At 36.4% G+C, this 17839-nt stretch overlaps 1 protein-coding gene and 1 pseudogene across 2 annotated transcripts in view; both read left to right on the top strand.

The window, feature by feature from the left end:
- SMC5 (structural maintenance of chromosomes 5) overlaps window positions 1-17839 on the top strand; it is a 102779-nt gene that overhangs the window by 2081 nt on the left and 82859 nt on the right. For both annotated transcript variants that reach the window (XM_044265924.1, XM_044265923.1), the window contains exons 2-3: window positions 2464-2605; window positions 10583-10635. In XM_044265924.1, the coding sequence (XP_044121859.1) occupies window positions 2464-2605; window positions 10583-10635 (195 nt within the window). The remainder of the gene's footprint in view (window positions 1-2463; window positions 2606-10582; window positions 10636-17839) is intronic.
- LOC122917004 lies at window positions 4049-4790 on the top strand (annotated as a pseudogene).

Below are 17839 nucleotides of genomic sequence, written 5' to 3'. Positions count from 1 at the left end.
GGAGAACCGTGGGAGAGTATTCTCTAAGAAGCCTAAGGGGAAAGTGTTTCAAAAATATTATCTGCTGCATTCGAGTTGGGCGACAGGACTGTGAAGAGCCTACTTTATTCTGCATTTGGGAATTCTTGTACCCTTTGAAGCAGGGTACGCACAACATTTTGCAAGTCCTAGAAGAAGGAATAACTGTGAGGAAATAGAGCTTGGCTGGCTGTCATGTGCAGAGCTACCCCATTTATTTTCATGATCAGAGGGCTCTGAGTTTTAAGAATGAGGGAGGAGGGGTGGCCTTAGAGAACTGAAGTGGTCTGAAAGTCAGTAGTTACTGGAGGAATTCCTAGGAGTGAATCAAGTCCAGTGGGATTGGGAATGGAGGGAGAGGTTTCTAGGCTGACAGAATAGCTTGTGCAAAGGCTTGTAGAATAAATAACATAAAGATAGTCAAGAAACTGAAAGAAGTTCGTGATAGGTAGAATTCAGAGGTCTGGTTAGAGAACATGGGAAGGAGGTAGAAAGTAGAAAAAGATGATTCAAGAGCTAAATTCTGAAGAGTCCTGTTTTCTTCTTTTTCTTAATGAGTGATCTCAGAACTGGGTGTCTACTGACAGGACTTGGTGACTTGTTGATTGATGGGGGCCAGAGGGGAAGGAGTTGGGAGAATCAAAGATGAGGCAAAACTAATGCCTAGGTTTCTGATTTGGTCAATGGGATGAAGATAAGAGACCACAGGAATGGTTTGGGAGTAGCAAGATAGCGGGTTTAGTTTTGAATGTGGAAAGTTTGAAGTGATTGTTCCGCAGCATCCACATAGTGTTCTGGAAGTGGTGATTTCATCTGTAGGTCATGTGGGCTGACTTTGAGCATGTCAGTCCTACCAGAAGTCCTGGAGAATATATGAGATACCAGGCAAAGTACAGAGATGGAGAAGAGGGCAGGCATTTGACAATAGTTCTTTTCAGGAGGTGCTTGGAGAAAAGGAAACTCACAAAAAGGGAATTCCCAATAAAAATCAGTCAGACAAACTAATTTTTTTTTAAAATGCGGAGGCTTTGTTTTGTTCTGATGTGTGGGGTGGTTTTTGTTTTTGTTTTTGGTTGGTTGGTTGGTTTTGCTTTCTTGGTTGTTTTTTTTTGTTTGTTTGTTTGTTTTTTGGCAACTTTCTGTTGATAATGTATGTGTATGTGTATGTTATAGGCTAGGAGTTCCTCTCCTTTCTCCTCGCTTTTATTATTATCTTAAACATCCGTTACATCACTGTTTTGTTTTGTTTTTTTTTTTTTAAACAGGGGCACAAAGATTTTATAGCAGAAAATTAAAAAGTTGAAAGAATAAGGATTAATGTTTTGGGATTAAGAAGTTCCAAGGCTGTTCATTTTCCAGATGCCTGAAGTTCCCAAACTAGTTTCATTTTAATCATTATATTAAGGGTTTCTTTATGATCCGGCTTCCAACAGAACAAAGCATTTGAAAAGATAAAGTAGGTAGACACTTTTGAGATGTGGGGCTGGAAACCTGTCAGAAAATAACTTGTTGACTCCCTGGATTTACTTTTATTACCACATGGCACTTCACATTATTTTTCTCTGAGCACTGAAGTGGAGGTGTGCTTGACTACATTACTGACATGCCTAGCAGATTAGTAGCTGGGTCAGTTTTTATCAGGTTATTATTTATGGGTTCTAATTCAAAGTATTCAGAGACAAAGTAGAAGATTATCTGAGTCTATTTGACATTTTGCCATAGTTGTCCTTGGTGACTAATAAGGATTAGGTGCTACCTTGCAGATAGTTAATTAAAACTCTGGACAGCAGACAGCTTTCTGGTTTGAGGGAATGTTACAGAAGTGCTTGGTGATGATGCATTCTTGTTTCTTTCCATAGGAGTAACATTTATTTGAACATGGACTAAACAGTGGATATCTCTGGCAGCATATTGAAAGAAGTGGATTTTTAAAAAATTAACAATAAAATGAAACCATTGAGTTGATAGATGTTTGATTGGAATAGAAATTTGGATTGTTTCACTTAGTAAAATGTGAGGGGTTGCTATTAAGCATTTTAATTCCAGAGAAATACAAATGTAAAATTCACAGATTTAAGATGAGCCATGGTTTCTCTTGCATAAAATTTTTTGAAAAATTATTTTTACAGTGGCTTTGATAAATTTTCTCATGAAAGGGATAAATAATACCAAACTTGTTTCATTCAACAGATGTAAATTAAAAGAGCCTATGAAATCTTACTTTCCCACTGATACTCTTATTTCAGATACGCATTATCATTTTCTCATTTTTTCCACTGTTTTTTTTCCTCTCTAGTTTATTAATAATGTATAAATAACATTAAAATGTAAGGTCAGCTGGCTTTTAAAGCAATTCAAGGAAGCCTGTAGAAAACATCAGCAGAAATAAATGTTTTTGTAAAGAAAATTTTTATGTCTTAGTAATTTTACCTCTCTATAATTCAGAACATATGATATCTGTGAAGTCTCTCCTGGACCCCATCTGAATATGATTATTGGAGCTAATGGAACAGGAAAGTCTAGCATCGTATGTGCCATTTGTCTTGGATTAGCAGGCAAACCTGCTTTCATGGGACGGGCGGATAAGGTGAGTGAACTTAAGTACTTAAAAAAAAAAAAATTCAGAGTTGCGACTTGCTTTTAGTAACAGATCACTTTTTCTCTCAGTTCCTTGAGTAAAACACAAATGTAGAGCTTGAAAGTAAAGAATGGAGTTGGTAGGTAGAACTGCTGGCAGGAATTGCCATTTCTAGAAGTATTTTGGACTATATACCTAGAGAATTCTCCAAGTATGTAACACTTAAAATGCTTAGGAATAGTGTCAAATGTCTTCTTAAATGTATTGCTGGGCTTGTGGAAAGATGAAGCAAACTTACCAAGGGCAGAGGCAGAATTGTGCAGATCCAAAGACATCAGAGTTGTTCCCCCAAGGGCATTTGCTGACTTTGCACTGGAAAGGCATTTGGTTGCCCTGAATTGGGGGTCCTGAAGATAGGGGAAGACTGGGAGATAAAACTAGAAGGCAAGCACTGTGTTTAGAAGGAAAAATAGCCCCACAGAATGGGACATACGGTTACTTACTTATCTGATTGTTAGCTCTGAATATAGTGGAGTTAAAAAAAAAAAATCCTCCTGAGAATTACTACTATTTTCTCTTGAATAATTGACATATATTATTAGTTTCAGGTGTATAATATAGTCAATATTTTATATATATTATGAAGTGGTCACCACAGTAAGTCTAGTTACCATCTATCACTATACAAAGTTGTTACTATATTATTGACCGTATTCCTTAAGTTGACTGTTACATCCCTGTGTCTTATTTTTTTATAACAAAAGATTGTTAATTAATCTCTTCATCTCCTTCATTTGTTTTTTCCATTCCCCCTCTTCCCTCCCCTCTGCCAAAAATCAGTAATTTCTAGAGAAGGTTATAAGGTGTAGATAAAGTAGAAAAAAGGAATGTAAAAAAAATAATAAAGATATGTTACGGGTCAAAAACAACCCTGAAATTCTGGTTTAAAAATACAGATTAGTTCTTCTTGCTACTTACCCAGTCTAGACTGTGGTCCTTGGGTACCTAGGCTGCTGGAGTCTTCACTTGAGTCCATTGTCCTCAATGTACTCTGATTACCTGATTAACACCTAGGTAAAGGGACTGGCTATTAAAAGTTCTTCCAAAAGGCGACAAATATTTGTTCGGCTCACATTTTCATTGGACAGAGGCCATTAAGAGGCCACACCTTCCATCAGAGGGAAGGAGCAAATGCAGTTCTGCCGCAGGCTTGTAGGAGAACTGGAGTGTTCGTGAACTGCCAGGATGCCTACCGCCAGGCCATTACCAGAATGGGGCAGAGATTTAAATGATGATGAGAGAGTATTATAGGGCCCTCCTGTGTCAGCTACTGCACTACTGCTGCTGTCATGCCCAGTGCCTTGCTCGCTGGGCTCTGCGGCCACTGAGCCACCACACGCCATCCCTGCCCTCTTGTCTCAGCCCACCCTGCTGCCTTCGCCTCTGCAGCCCATGCACCCCAGGCCATACATGCGGCCCTTTGTGTGGCTCTGGGTGGCAAGGGCCCATGCTGCCTACGGTCTCCTGCGCTCTCCTGGGCCCTGCGGCTGCAGCACACTGCACACCCAGTGGCACAGAGCTTTTGTTGAATTGCTGAATGATGACATTGAGGAAGAAATGGAGATACCAAAGCGTAATTACCTCCCCAAGAGTTCTGGAAGTTGGGAGCTGGAAGTAGATGGGTCAGAAGCCAAGTTAGTGCAGAAAGTTGCTGGAGAGAAGATCACTGTGGCTTTCAACATTGACAGTAGTATCCTGCCAACATTGAATGGGGAGGAGGAGCACTCCGAGGGCAGAAGGTTGAAGAACAGCCTGATTGACATCCACTCCCAGTTTTGTGGTTGAAGTTGTGAGGACTTGTGGCAAGAAGCCCCCGGTGCTGGACTGTCCCTGTCCAGAAGATGAGGTTCAGCAAGAAGAAGAGGTCCAGAGTGATACTGTCTCCATCAGGGAAGTGAGCTTTCAGTCTGTTGAGTCTGAGTAGAAGGATCTGAATTACACAGTCAACACTGATCCCCTGGACTGGGCCTTATATGACTACCTGATGGATTTCCCGGCAGATGGATGGGTGGGTAACACTTCTGCAGATGAGTTGGTAGAGCTCCACACAGACCTGGAGCACCGGGAATACATTCCTTTAATCTACGATCACAAACATTTTGTCAAAAGCCAGTAGAGCAGCAAGACCTCGAACACCTTAATTCTCTGGCAAGCTTTGGCCAGAGAACAGCCTACTCTGAGCCAGGCACACACATATGTTGAAATGGTTTTCATCCTAATATGGAAAATTTTCAAACTTAAATTATTTCCATTGCCCTCTAATTTACTACTCATTTATTTTTTTCTGCAACTCAAATCTTTTGTTCCTAGATTTTTGTGTGACATAAGGGACAATAAAATTGGCTTATCTCCTCCCTAAACAAAAAAAATTTATGAACAACTTTATGGTAGTAAAGCTTAAATTCTTAAAGTTGTGAATGTGTAGGTTTCTACAACTATATAAATGATCAAAATGGACTCTTAGTAGAAAAAAATCAGCTGTTAATTTTCTTAGAACACCGAAGACAATTATTCATTAGTTCTTAAAGGAGTCATTTCCTGTTTTACACAAAGAATATGACTGTAACAGAATGTGATGGTACCAGAATCCATCAAGGATAGATAAGAAAAAATAGTTTTACTTACGAATATAGGAGCAAAAATCTCAAGAAAGAGTAGTCTATTGAATCTAATACATAAAATACGTAATACACCATGACCAAATAGAATTTATTCAAGGAATGAGAGATAGAACATTAGAAAAAAGTTAACATCTCCTGTTTTATTTATTTATTTTTTTACATAGCCCATTTTAAAGGAGTACTGGATGATCCTCTCAGTAGAGGAAAAAGCATTACATTCCACAGTAATTTGATTTTTAAAAAAAAGCTCTTAGCAAATTAGGAGTAGAAAATACCTACCTTTTAAAATTACATGAAAGACAAGTGAAAATATGCAGCAAGTTCAGAACCAAGTCAAGGGTACCTACTTACACTGCTACTCAACATTGTTCTGGAAGTTCTAGGTGGAGCAGTAAGGTAAAACGAAAGAAAGTTAGAAGGAAAACTGTCATATACAGGTTTTATGCAAGTGTGCAATGAAAACCACAAAATACTCCACATAAGCTTTCTGATGAATTAATCTGGAAATTTATTAGGCTTGCTAGTTACAAGATTCTGTAATAAAAATCTGTTGCATTCCCATACACTAACAATGAACAGAAAAATGCAATTAAAAATAGATATTTATAGTAGCATCAAAAAAGCAAGTAACATGGCAATAAATTAACAAAAGACATGTAAGGCCTATTTTTAGAAAGTTTAAAATTTTATTTGAAAATATTGGAGTTGGATTAGATGGACAGATATACTGTATATATATTAATGAGCATGAAGACCTACTATAAAAATGTCATTCTTCACATTGATAAACATATTGAGCATCATTCTAGTCAAAATCCCAGTACTGTCTATAGCAAATTCCAAGTTGCTTTTAAAATTTAGGTGAAAAAAGAAATGGCCAAGAATAGCTAAGAAACTCCTAAAGAAATTCAACAAAATGGAAAAAACTTGCCCTATCAGATACCAAGACTTAACACAAAGTTATAATAGTTAATGAAAACATTGTATAGAATATTATTTAGAGGGGCGCCTTGGTGGCTCAGTGGGTTAGGCCTCTGTGTTTGGCTCAGGTCATGATCTCCAGGTCCTGGCCTCAAGCCCCGCCTTGGGCTCTATGCTCAGCAGGGAGCCTGCTTCCCTGGCCTCCTCTGCCTGCCTGCCTACTTGTGATCTCTGTCAAATAAATAAAATAATAAAATCTTCAAAAAATATATTTTTAAAAAGATTATTTAGCCATAAAAAAGAATGAAATCCTCACATTTGCAACAACATGAATGGAGCTAGAGCGTGTTAGACTAAGTGAAATAAGTCTGAGAAAGACAAATACCGTATTTCACTACTATCTGGAATCTCGAATACAGACTCCATGCAGAACAACAAATACAGAACAAACTGGTGGTTACTAGAGGGGAAGATGAGGTGGGTTGGGTAAGATAGAGGCATAGACTTCCAGTTTAAAACCAGTCATGGGGATGAAAAGCACAGCATAGGGAATACAGTGGCTAGTATTGTAATAACTTTGCATGGTTACAGGTGACAACTACACTTACTGTGCTGAGCGTTATGTAGTGTACAGAGTTATCATTGTTGTACCTGAAACTAATCACATTGTTTGTCAACTGTATTAAGAAAACAAAACAAAACAAACCTGTGGTATTGGTGGGAAATACATCAGACCAGTGTGCTATGACAGAATAGAAAGCGCAGATCCAAAGCCGTGATGAGTAGACTCTTGATTTATGAAGACTGACATTGGAGATGAATGGGGAAAAGATGGATAAATTGCACTGAGGCAGTGGTTGTGTACGAAAAAAAGAAATTAAGTTCTATCTTCACACATGAGCACACATCAGTTCCAAGTGGATTGAAGATCTAATTGTGATTGACCAGAAAGGTTTTAGGACATACTGGTGTAGAGGAGAATATCTTTGTTAACTTTGGGTTAAATAAAAGTTCTTAAGTGAAAGTATAGGTTGAAAAGGAAAATAGTGATAAAAATAAGAAACTTCTATCAAAAGACACCATGAAGAAAAAGACAAGCCACAAAATGGGAGTGGGTATATATAACCCATATAACAAAAGATAGGTATTTAAACTTTTTAATAAGCAAAACAGTATTAAGAAAGGACAAAATATGTGCTCAGACACTTCACAGAAGAGGCAGCTCAGACAGCCAAGAAGTACAGTGGATCTTTGAACAACTTTGATTTGAACTGTGCGAATCCACCTATATGTGGATTTTCTTTTAGTAAATACAGTATGATACTGTAAATGTGTTTTCCATATGATTTTCTCAGGAACTTGTTTTTGTACTTGTAGGAATACAGTATATAGTACATGTAACATACAAAATATTTATTAACTGCTTATGTTATTGCTAAGGATTCTGGTCATCACTAGGCTATTAGTAGTTAAGTTTTGGGGAAGTCCAAAGTTGTATGCAAATTTTTGTGCAGGGTGTTGGCAGTCCTAACCCTAGTGTTATTCAAGGGCCAACTGTATTTTTAAAGATACGCAACTTCACTCTCAGAAAAATGCACACTAATGTTGGCAAAGTGTAGTCCTCAAAAATTCTGGTGATCAATGTGCTTATAAGGAAATGGAGCAATGGGAACTCTGATACACTCTTGGTGGGAATAGAAATTTTATAGTCTTGGAAAATGGCATTACCTAGTGAATCTGCAGATGCATATACCCAATCACTCAAAAATTCTACTCCTAGACAGCCCTTGTACATTAATACTAGGTAAAAGTATCAAACTATTTATAGCAGTATTGTTTTTAAATAAATCCTATTATAGTCAAAATTGAATATTACATACCAGTGAAAATAATCTTAGCTCATTGGTTAAATCTCAAAACATAATTTTAAGGAAAAATGCTATTTTGGAAGAATACTTATAATACAAATTTATATAAGGGTCAAAACACAAAATAAAGTATTTAATATTTAATATTTTAATATTTAAAGAGCTATATGGCTATATGTATATAGCAAAACTAGAGAGAAGCAAAAGGATGATCAAGTCAGGATTACATTTGTTGAGAGAGGATACAGTAGTATTGAGTTCTACAGGGAATGTCAGATACACAGTTAATTTTCAGTTCCTTAAATTTGTGGTAGATGCTTGGTGGTTTTACTGTTGCTTCAAGCAGTATATGAAGTTTATATGTCATATTTGGTGTATATTTCACATAAAACTCTGTTTAAAAAAGGAAGTTTGAGGGATACCTGGGTGGCTCAGTGGTTTAAAGCCTCTGCCTTGGGCTCAGGTCATGATCTCGGGGGTCCTGGGATCAAGTTTCGCATCAGGCTCTCTGCTCGGCAGGGAGCCTACTTCCTCCTCTCTTCTGCCTGCCTCTCTGCCTACTTATTTATTTGATCTCTGTCAAATAAATAAATAAAATCTTAAAAAAATATATATATATATAAGGAAGTTTGAGAGTTGAGTTATCCCACTGCAAAATAGTTGCAAAAGTTAAAATGATTCTTTATATTTTTCTAAAACTGCTGGGAATATTGCAATATTATTAAAATGGTATTATAGGTTTCTTAGCCAGGCTTACAGTTTAATGTAGGATTACAAGATTGATGCATATACCCTTAAGGTTATAAATAAATCTATTCAAAATACGTGTGTATGTGTGTGTTTTTCTTTAAATGCTCTTTGGGAGACATTTATGAGTTAAGAGTACTCATAGGTACTACTCTATTAATAATTAACTTTTGACCTTAGCCATTTGTCTAGACTTCAGTTTTTCTTTATTTTAAAGTTGGGGGTTGGAGTAGATAACTTCCAGAGACCAGATTTTTATAAATACAGATGTGTAGTTTTTTAATTATTAAAAATCATTTCTTAAATCCTTATCTCTGTGTAATGGTCTGCTGGACTCCAAACTTTGTACGACTGAATGGATTGGTTTGTAACAGTTTCCACCAATCTCGCATTTATTTTTGGCATGAAGAAGACAGACCTTATCCTTGAGTGGTATGCTTTTTAAAGAAGGCTGTGGAGCGCAGGGTTTCTTAGGTGACAGATTGCAGACTTTTGGGTTTCACTACATGCATTTAGGGGCTGCACAAGTTCTCAGCGAAAATACTTTTAATGTTGTATTTATAGTTAAATCTTAATAGGGAAATTTAATACTAGCATGTTCTGTACCATCCATATATACATTTTATAATAAAAACTGCTTTGTGATTTTTTTTTCTTACTGGTGCCAAATATTTTAATTGATGCAAGCTAATGAGCAGATAGCACTCCGACAAAAATGCCGTTGTTTTTCCTGTTTATGAAGAAACTAAAACAGAGAGGTTTAGTAACGTGGTCAGAGTCCAGCAACTTAGACGCTTATGGCATGACTGAAATAGGAACCTGGATGCTGTGTTAAAGTGTGTTCTCTTAATTATTAAGCTGAACTTTCTAGTTACAAGGACAGGCCTCCTTTGTCATCTTTCTGGGCCTCCGTTTCATCGTTTGTAAAATGGATATAATACATATCTCCTACAGTTGCTTCTGAGTATTAAGAAAAAATTATAAATTGCTTAGCACGGTAGCATATGGTAATGCTTAATAAATGTTCACTGTTGTGATTCTAATTGCTGTCCTAACTGCTGTTAGCACTATCAAAAGGATAATTCTTTGCAAGGTGTGTTTCCACTTTTTTTTTTTTTTTAGAATTACTTACTTAGAGCCTGACTGAAGATCCAATGTGGTATTTTTTAGGCCCAAGGTCTCTCTTCAAATTTGTGCCTGTACATGTATTCAAACTAGACTAAATAGGTCTATTTTACCATGTAAATTGTATTTACTATGTGTATTCTTCTTTTTAAGAAAATGATAATTACATCCTCATTAATAACAGGATGGGTAATATTAGAATAGTTGTTAATATTTAATCTGCAACTCCAGAGAAGTCTCCAGGGGTAATAAGGAGATTTGGTAAATCCTGTGATTAAACTGTAGAACCTGTTTTCCCGTTGGCTTTTTTGCCTCTACCAAGATGTTTAGGATAGAGGCTAAGTACACAGACTCTGGGGCCATATTATGTGGGTTTAGTTCCTTGCTCTGTATCACCTTTTGGCTTTGTCATAACCTTTGTAAGAGGCTGTCTGGCACCTGGAATGCTCGTAAATGGTAACTAATAGTATTGTTACTTATGGGAGGAAACAATGGAAACAATTTCCCAAATCTGGGAAAATGAGGAGAGTGGACAGAGAAAATAGTTACTGAAAGGATTTGAATGTGACAGTAATGACTTTGCTGAATCTGTGGTATAACATGGAACTGTCATCACTGAGTGCACTTTGTCTTTTTTGCTCTAGGTTGGTTTTTTTGTGAAGAGAGGATGTTCCAAAGGAATGGTTGAAATTGAATTGTAAGTGTCAAAACTGCTGAAACCCCTTTTTCCTGTACAGTTGCTTTATGTTCATGCTTTTGTGATGACTTTAGAAAATATAGCATTATGGTATAACTATTAGAAATAATATTTAAAGGATGTTTTATCCAGATAAGTTATTTTTTTAATGCATCTTTTAAAATCCAAATTGTAAGATTTTTCTTTCAGTAGATTTCTTAAAGAAATTACCTTTCTTGGCAGCCATTTCTGATGTGTCAGAGTTAGTATTCAAGATAAAACCAGTTAACCATCCTTAGTGTATGTACTGTCCCTCTTTTAAACACAGATAAACTCATTGTTTAGTTGATTTTTAGTGAGTGTTGTTTTTTGGAGTGTTTATAGAAAGTCCTGAACTTTTTGAGCTTAAGTAGCTTTTAAAGATCATCTGATAGCTTCATCATTTTTATAGCATGTGGGGAAATGATCTTTTTACTCAAAAAGTGGGAGAATGCTTTATTTATGTAAAGAGAAATAGGCAAAAAAAAAAAAGGCATACATAGAAATAAGAAAACAAGATTATACTCAATTTATTAAAATGTAACGATAGTGTTTTACTGAAAGATACAAAACTAAGACATGAATAAATGGAGGAGCATACTGTGTTCCTAGAAACATAAATATTCACTTTCAACATTTTCAATCCTTTCAAATTAATATATAAATTTGATACAGTTCCAACCAGAGTATCAACAGGTAAGTGAACAAGTTGATTCTAAAGTACATTTGGGAGAATAAATGTTCTGGAAAACCCAAGAAGATTTTGAAAAAGCAGAATAATGAATAAGATGTCTGTGTACCAGATGTTAAAGTGTATTGTAAAGCTGTTGATAATAAGGTCTTAGTACAGAAAATTAGAGAAGCAGATTGAAAAAAGCAGGGAGATCTAAATGTATATGAGAATTTATTATAAAGATGGCAGCTTAAGTGTAGGCTATAAATTACTGTAATTGAGGTGAACTAATTGGCTATTAATTTTTATAAACATAAATTTAGAGCTTTATCAAACATCTGACTCAGATCTAGAGGTGCTAAAGGCTGAGTGAAAAACTATGTAACTTTGAAAAAAAAAGAAAAAATGTATATTATTTTTTAAATCTTAGGATTTAAAGCAGAATAGGATACCCAAAAACCATAAAAAGGAAGATTGGAAATTGAGATTCTGTACAAATCCAATTGAAAATAATGGTACCGCAGTTAAAAATGAATGATGGGAGAAAACATTTGCAGCACAAATAACATGTACATGTCTTAAAATTACCAAAATACCAGTATCTCATGCAAGTCAGTAAAAATTACAAACAACTTACAGAATATAAGCACAGAAATTTAACACTAAGTAAAATAAATGGCCAGTAAGTATAAAAAGGATACAACTCATTAATTAAAACTCATGAGTTTTGAAGGAAATCAAAATGAGAATTTTTTCCTTTGAGTTTAGAAAAATTTTTAAGTAAAATTTAGTAATATGAAGGTGTAGAGAAGTGAATCCTGCCATGCACATGGGAGCATAAGCAGTACATCGTATTCAGCAGTAATAATAGATTTTAAATAATCTTCGATCCAGTTACTATTCTAGAGAATGTTTACTCATTTGGACAAAATTAGCTTTTTCCTAATTTTAATAGTGAAAACTTACAAACCCTCCAAAAGTGTACCATCTGATAAATGGCTGAACAAAATGTGATGTATTCATTAATGAACATCATACTCAGCTGTAGAAAGGAACAAAACGCTGATAGATCCGACAACATGGGGGAACCCGGAGAGCGTGCTTCGTGTAAGAAGCCAGACACCAGTACTGCCCGCTGTGTGATTCCACGTCTTCGGGAGGTCCAGAATAGGCAGATCCACAGAGACGAAATAGATTGCTTGGGAATGAGGGGAAGAGAGAGTGGGGAGTGACCGCTGAACGGGTTTGGGCTCCTTTTTGGGTTGGTGATGACATTTCGGAATTAGGTGGTGGTGGCAGAACCGTGTACATATGTTAAAAACTTGTTGATACACATACTCCTTCAGCTGTATACCTGAAATGGTTAAAATGGTAAATTTTATGTTAGGTACATTTTACCACAATAAAAAAGCATGGATTTATATATATAAAATGGATTATATGATAGGAGTTATATGTCATTTTTATAAAATTGCCAAAAATATTCCTCTGTTAGCCTTGGTGCTGTCCATAGCTCACAGTGGTTTCTTAGATACTGCAACTGAAACAAACTGTGCCGGGTTTATTTATAGAATACAGAGGGAATATTAATATATATAAAATACAGAGGGAGTATTAATACGTACGTTTCAAAGTCCTTTATGGGTGGCTGCAGGTGTTAAGCACTTCTGATTTTTTGTTCTGAATCACCAAGGCCTGGTTGTTTTCTTGGTTATCTAAAGAGGTAGACTTTTTGGTACATACTAACAAATAGCTATAATAATCTAACTGGTGAGCAAAACCAGAGTCCTGTTGCCAGAACTACAGGGGAGGTCTCCCTTTCCCCAAACTCTTTTAGCTACATTGTGGTCACTTGTTGGGAATACAAACAATAAATGGCTCCTCCTTAGTTGAAATTGTTACTGCTATTGAACAGTGTGTTATCTGGTCATACACTCTTTGGAACAGTGGATGGAATCATGTCTAGTATTCATATATGCGGTCATTTTCAAGTATTTGAAAATGAGGGAGGGGCAGATAAATACATAGGTAAAATACATATGACATTGGATGGTCATTAGTGTTAGGTAGAAGACTGAGCAGAAAAGGAGTTTAGGGAGAGAGTGCCAGAGAGAAGTTTACAGCATTAAATAGGGTGATCAAGAAAGTTCCCACTCAGAAGTACCTGAGCAAAGACTTGAAGGAGATAAGGCATGGAGTATGGAGATACTTGGGGAAACAGCATGTCAGCATCTGCAGATACTAAGGAAGACTGACGTGGTACCCAGTGTGTTTGCCTTGAACTGAACAAGAGGATAGTGAGAGATAAGGTGTGAGAATATCAAGGAGCCAGCTCATAGGGCCTTGTAGGCCAGTGTAAGGACTTTGCATTTATTTTGAGTAAGCTGCGAACCCACCAGGATTTGAGCAGAGAAGTGGCATGACGTAGGTGTCCTCTGTAGTAGTCTTAGCCTCCTTGGGTTTTTTTTTCCCCCTTGATTTGAAAAAATTGATTTGTCTGTTTCCTCAGTCTTTGTCAGTGAATTGATTTCTGCCTTATGGTTTTCGTCTTACATCATGGCTTTCTGTTTCATTATTTTCTATACTAATTCTTGAAACTTTTGTTTTTTGATTTTTTCTTAATTTCTTGATACGGATGTTTTTTACACAAATTTTTCGTCTTGTTTTCCTTCGTATAATCATCTAAGGCAAAAAAATTTCCCTCTCAATATTGCTTGAGCTCTTTCTCCCAAATTTTGGTAGGTAACATTTTCCTATTTTTTAGTTCTGTTCATTTTCTTTGAGTTCATAATTAGAAGTTGTTTCAAATTCTAGTAATGTAGAATGTAGTCAAAATGTAGTAATTTTCTTGTTATTTTAGTGTTGATTTCCACTTTGATAGTAGTTCTGTAGTAAAAAAAATACATCTGTTATAAAAATATAAAATTACACGTTATATTTGTTACTGTATATATTCTATATTACGTGTTACTGTATGGTCCGATTTATAGTAATATGGTCCAATATAGCAATATATATAATATATAGTAATACTATATATAGCATATATAATGAATAATAATACATAGTAAAATTATATATTGCTGTATTATACGTATAGTGTATATGTTTTATTATATATACATATATATAACCTTAGAGTAATACAGAGTGTAATATATAGTAATATATGTAAAAATATATGGTCATATACCAACCCTTGGAAATTTGTTAAGGCATCCTTTCTGTAGTGAGCTTACATAATTGTTACCCACTGGGTTGAAAGAATGAGTGGAGTATTCTGCTCTTATGTGCAGTGTTCTCTGTCCATTAGTGCAAGCTGATTAATTATATTGTTAAAGCTTGTATATTTTTGCTGATTTCAGTCATCAGATCGATTCTTTAATTACTGAGAAAGATGTATTACATTTTCCTTCTATGCAGATGTATCAGTTAATCTTGTCCTATCAATTTTTGCTTTAGCTTCAGGATACAGCTAAGATTCAGATTGTTCTCTCTTCCTAGTAGAGTTGAACTTTCTGTTGTGTACTGACTTTATCTTTTGATGCATTTCCCTTAGAATATGTTTTTTTTTTTTTTTTTTTTTTTTTTTTTTTTTTTTTTTTTTTTTTAAAGATTTTATTTATTTATTCGAGAGAGAGAGACAGTGAGAGAGAGCATGAGCGAGGAGAAGGTCGGAGAGCGAAGCAGACTCCCCATGGAGCTGGGAGCCCGATGTGGGACTCGATCCCGGGACTCCAGGATCACGCCCTGAGCCGAAGGCAGTCGTCCAACCAACTGCGCCACCCAGGCGTCCCTCCCTTAGAATATGTTTTAATTTGCCACTAGTGTAGTTGGCGGCTTTCTTTTTTTTTTTCTTTTTTTTTTTTGGTAAAGATTTTATTTATTTATTTGATAGAGATCACAAGTAGAGAGGCAGGCAGAGAGAGAGGAGGAAGCAGGCTCCCCGCCAAGCAGAGAGCCTGATGCGGGGCTCGATCCCAGGACCCTGAGATCATGACCAGAGCTGAAGGCAGAGGCTTATCCTACTGAGCCACGCAGGTGCCCTGGCAGCTTTCTTTTTTAAGTGTTTTCCAAATTATCTTTTTTTATTCATTAATTTCAAGTTTTTAATATCTTTTGTATCTCGTTTCAACATGTATAGTTGGGTGGTGTTTACATAGCCCCTTTTTTTTTTTAAGATTTTATTAATTTATTTGACAGAGAGAGACACTGAGAGAGAGGGAATACAAGCAGAGGGAGTGGGAGAGGGAGAAGCAGGCTTCCCGCAGAGCAGGGAGCCTGATATGGGGCTCCATCCCAGGATGCTGGGATCATGACCTGAGTCGAAGGCAGAGGCTTAACCCACTGAGCCACCCAGGCACCCCTACATAGCCTTTTAAATAGTGCATATCCATTACATTTATTGGTTTATATGTTGGGACTTATTTTTACTGCCTTATTCTGTGCTTTTTATTTGTTATATTTTTCAGTATTTCTTTTCTCTCTTGACTTTGTTTAGATTTTTGTGTAATTTTTCTTTACTGTTTTGGAAATTATTCATTTTTGTATTAGCCGTTGTTAGAATTTTTAACATATATATTTGAATTTGAGTCTAGACCAAAATGTCTTTATCTTCCTATTGAATAAAGACCTTAGAGTTTTTAATTTGAATACCTTGTCTGAACTATTTTAATTGTGTCTTGTCTTTTAAACTCTTTTAGACATAATAATTACTATCAATTTCTATTGTCAGTGTTTGTTTAGAATTATCTCATGTGTCTTTGGTTTGTCTTGCTTTTATTTTTTCTTGCATTTTTGTTATTTCCTTTGAGATCACTTTCTTTCCGCCAGAGGGTATTTTTAAAAGTTTTCTTTAATGAGGATCTTCTAGTGGAATGTTCAATTTTTGTCTGAAAATGATGTTCTTTTGCTCTAAGTCTTTTTTTTTTAATTTTTAAATTTTTTTATTAACATATAATGTATTATTAGTCCCAGAGCTACAGGTCTGTGAATTGCCAGGTTTACACACTTCACAGCACTCACCAAGCACATACCTTCCCCATTGTCCATAACCCAACCACCCTTTCCCCCGGCAACCCTCAGTTTGTTTTGTGAGATTAAGAGTCTCATGGTTTGTCTGCTGCCCGATCCCATCTTGTTTCATTTTTTCCTTCCCTACCCCCCAAAACCCCCACTTGCCTCTCAACTTCCTCATATCAGGGAGATCATATGATAGTTGTCTTTCTCTGATTGACTTATTTCACTCAGCTCTAGTTCCATCCATGTCGTCGCAAATGGCAAGATTTCATTTCTTTTGATGGCTGCATAGTATTCCATTGTGTACACACACACACACACACACACACACACACACATCATCTTTATCCGTTCATCTGTTGATGGACATCTAGGTTCTTTTCATAGTTTGGCTATTGTGGACATTGCTGCTATGAACATTTGGGTGCATGTGCCCCTTCAGATCACTACATTTGTATCTTTAGGGTAAACACCCATTAGTGCGATTGCTGGGCCATAAGGTAGCTCTATTTTCAACTTTTTGAGGAACCTCCATGCTGTTTTCCATAGTGGCTGCACCAGCTTGTGTTCCCACCAGAAGTGTAGGAGGGTTCCCCTTTCTCCACATCCTTGCCGGCATCTGTTGTTTCCTGACTTGCTAATTTTAGCCATTCTGACTGGCGTGAGGTGGTATCTCATTGTGGTTTTGATTTGTATCTCTCTGGTGCCAAGTGATATGGAGCACTTTTTCATGTGTCTGTTGGCCATCTGGATGTCTTCTTTGCAGAAATGTCTGTTCATGTCCTCTGCCCATTTCTTCATTGGATTATTTGTTCTTTGGGTGTTGAGTTTGATAAGTTCTTATAGATTTTGGATACTAGCCCTTTATCTAGTATTTCGTTTGTATATATCTTCTCCCATTCTGTCAGTTGTCTTTTGGGTTTGTTGACTGTTTCCTTTGCTGTGCAAAAGCTTTTGATCTTGATGAAGTCCCGGTAGTTCATTTTTGCCCTTGCTTCCCTTGCCTTTGGTGATGTTTCTAGGAAGAAGTTGCTGCGGCTGAGGTCGAAGAGGTTGCTGCCTGTGTTCTCCTCAAGGGTTTTGATGGATTCCTGTCTCACATGGAGGTCTTTCATCCATTTGGAGTCTATTTTTTTGTGTGTTGTAAGGAAATGTTCTAGTTTCATTTTTTTGCATGTAGCTGTCCAGTTGTCCCAACACCATTTGTTGAAGGGATTGTCTTTTTTCCATTGGACATTCTTTCCTGCTTTGAAGGAAAGATTAGTTGACCATAGAGTTGAGGGTCTATTTCTGGGTTCTCTATTCTGTTCCATTGATCTATGTGTCTGTTTTTGTGCCAGTACCATACCGTCTTGATGATGACAGCTTTGTAATAGAGCTTGAAGTCTGGAATTGTGATGCCATCAACTATGGCTTTCTTTTTTAACGTTCCTCTGGCTATTCGAGGTCTTTTCTGGTTCCATATAAATTTTAGGGTTTTTTGTTCCATTTCTG

This window comes from Neovison vison, chromosome 9, assembly GCF_020171115.1.
Source record: "Neovison vison isolate M4711 chromosome 9, ASM_NN_V1, whole genome shotgun sequence".
Classification (NCBI taxonomy): Eukaryota; Metazoa; Chordata; class Mammalia; order Carnivora; family Mustelidae; genus Neogale; species Neogale vison.
Note: the sequence above shows the minus strand (reverse complement) of the source record. Positions and strands in the feature narration are given on the sequence as shown.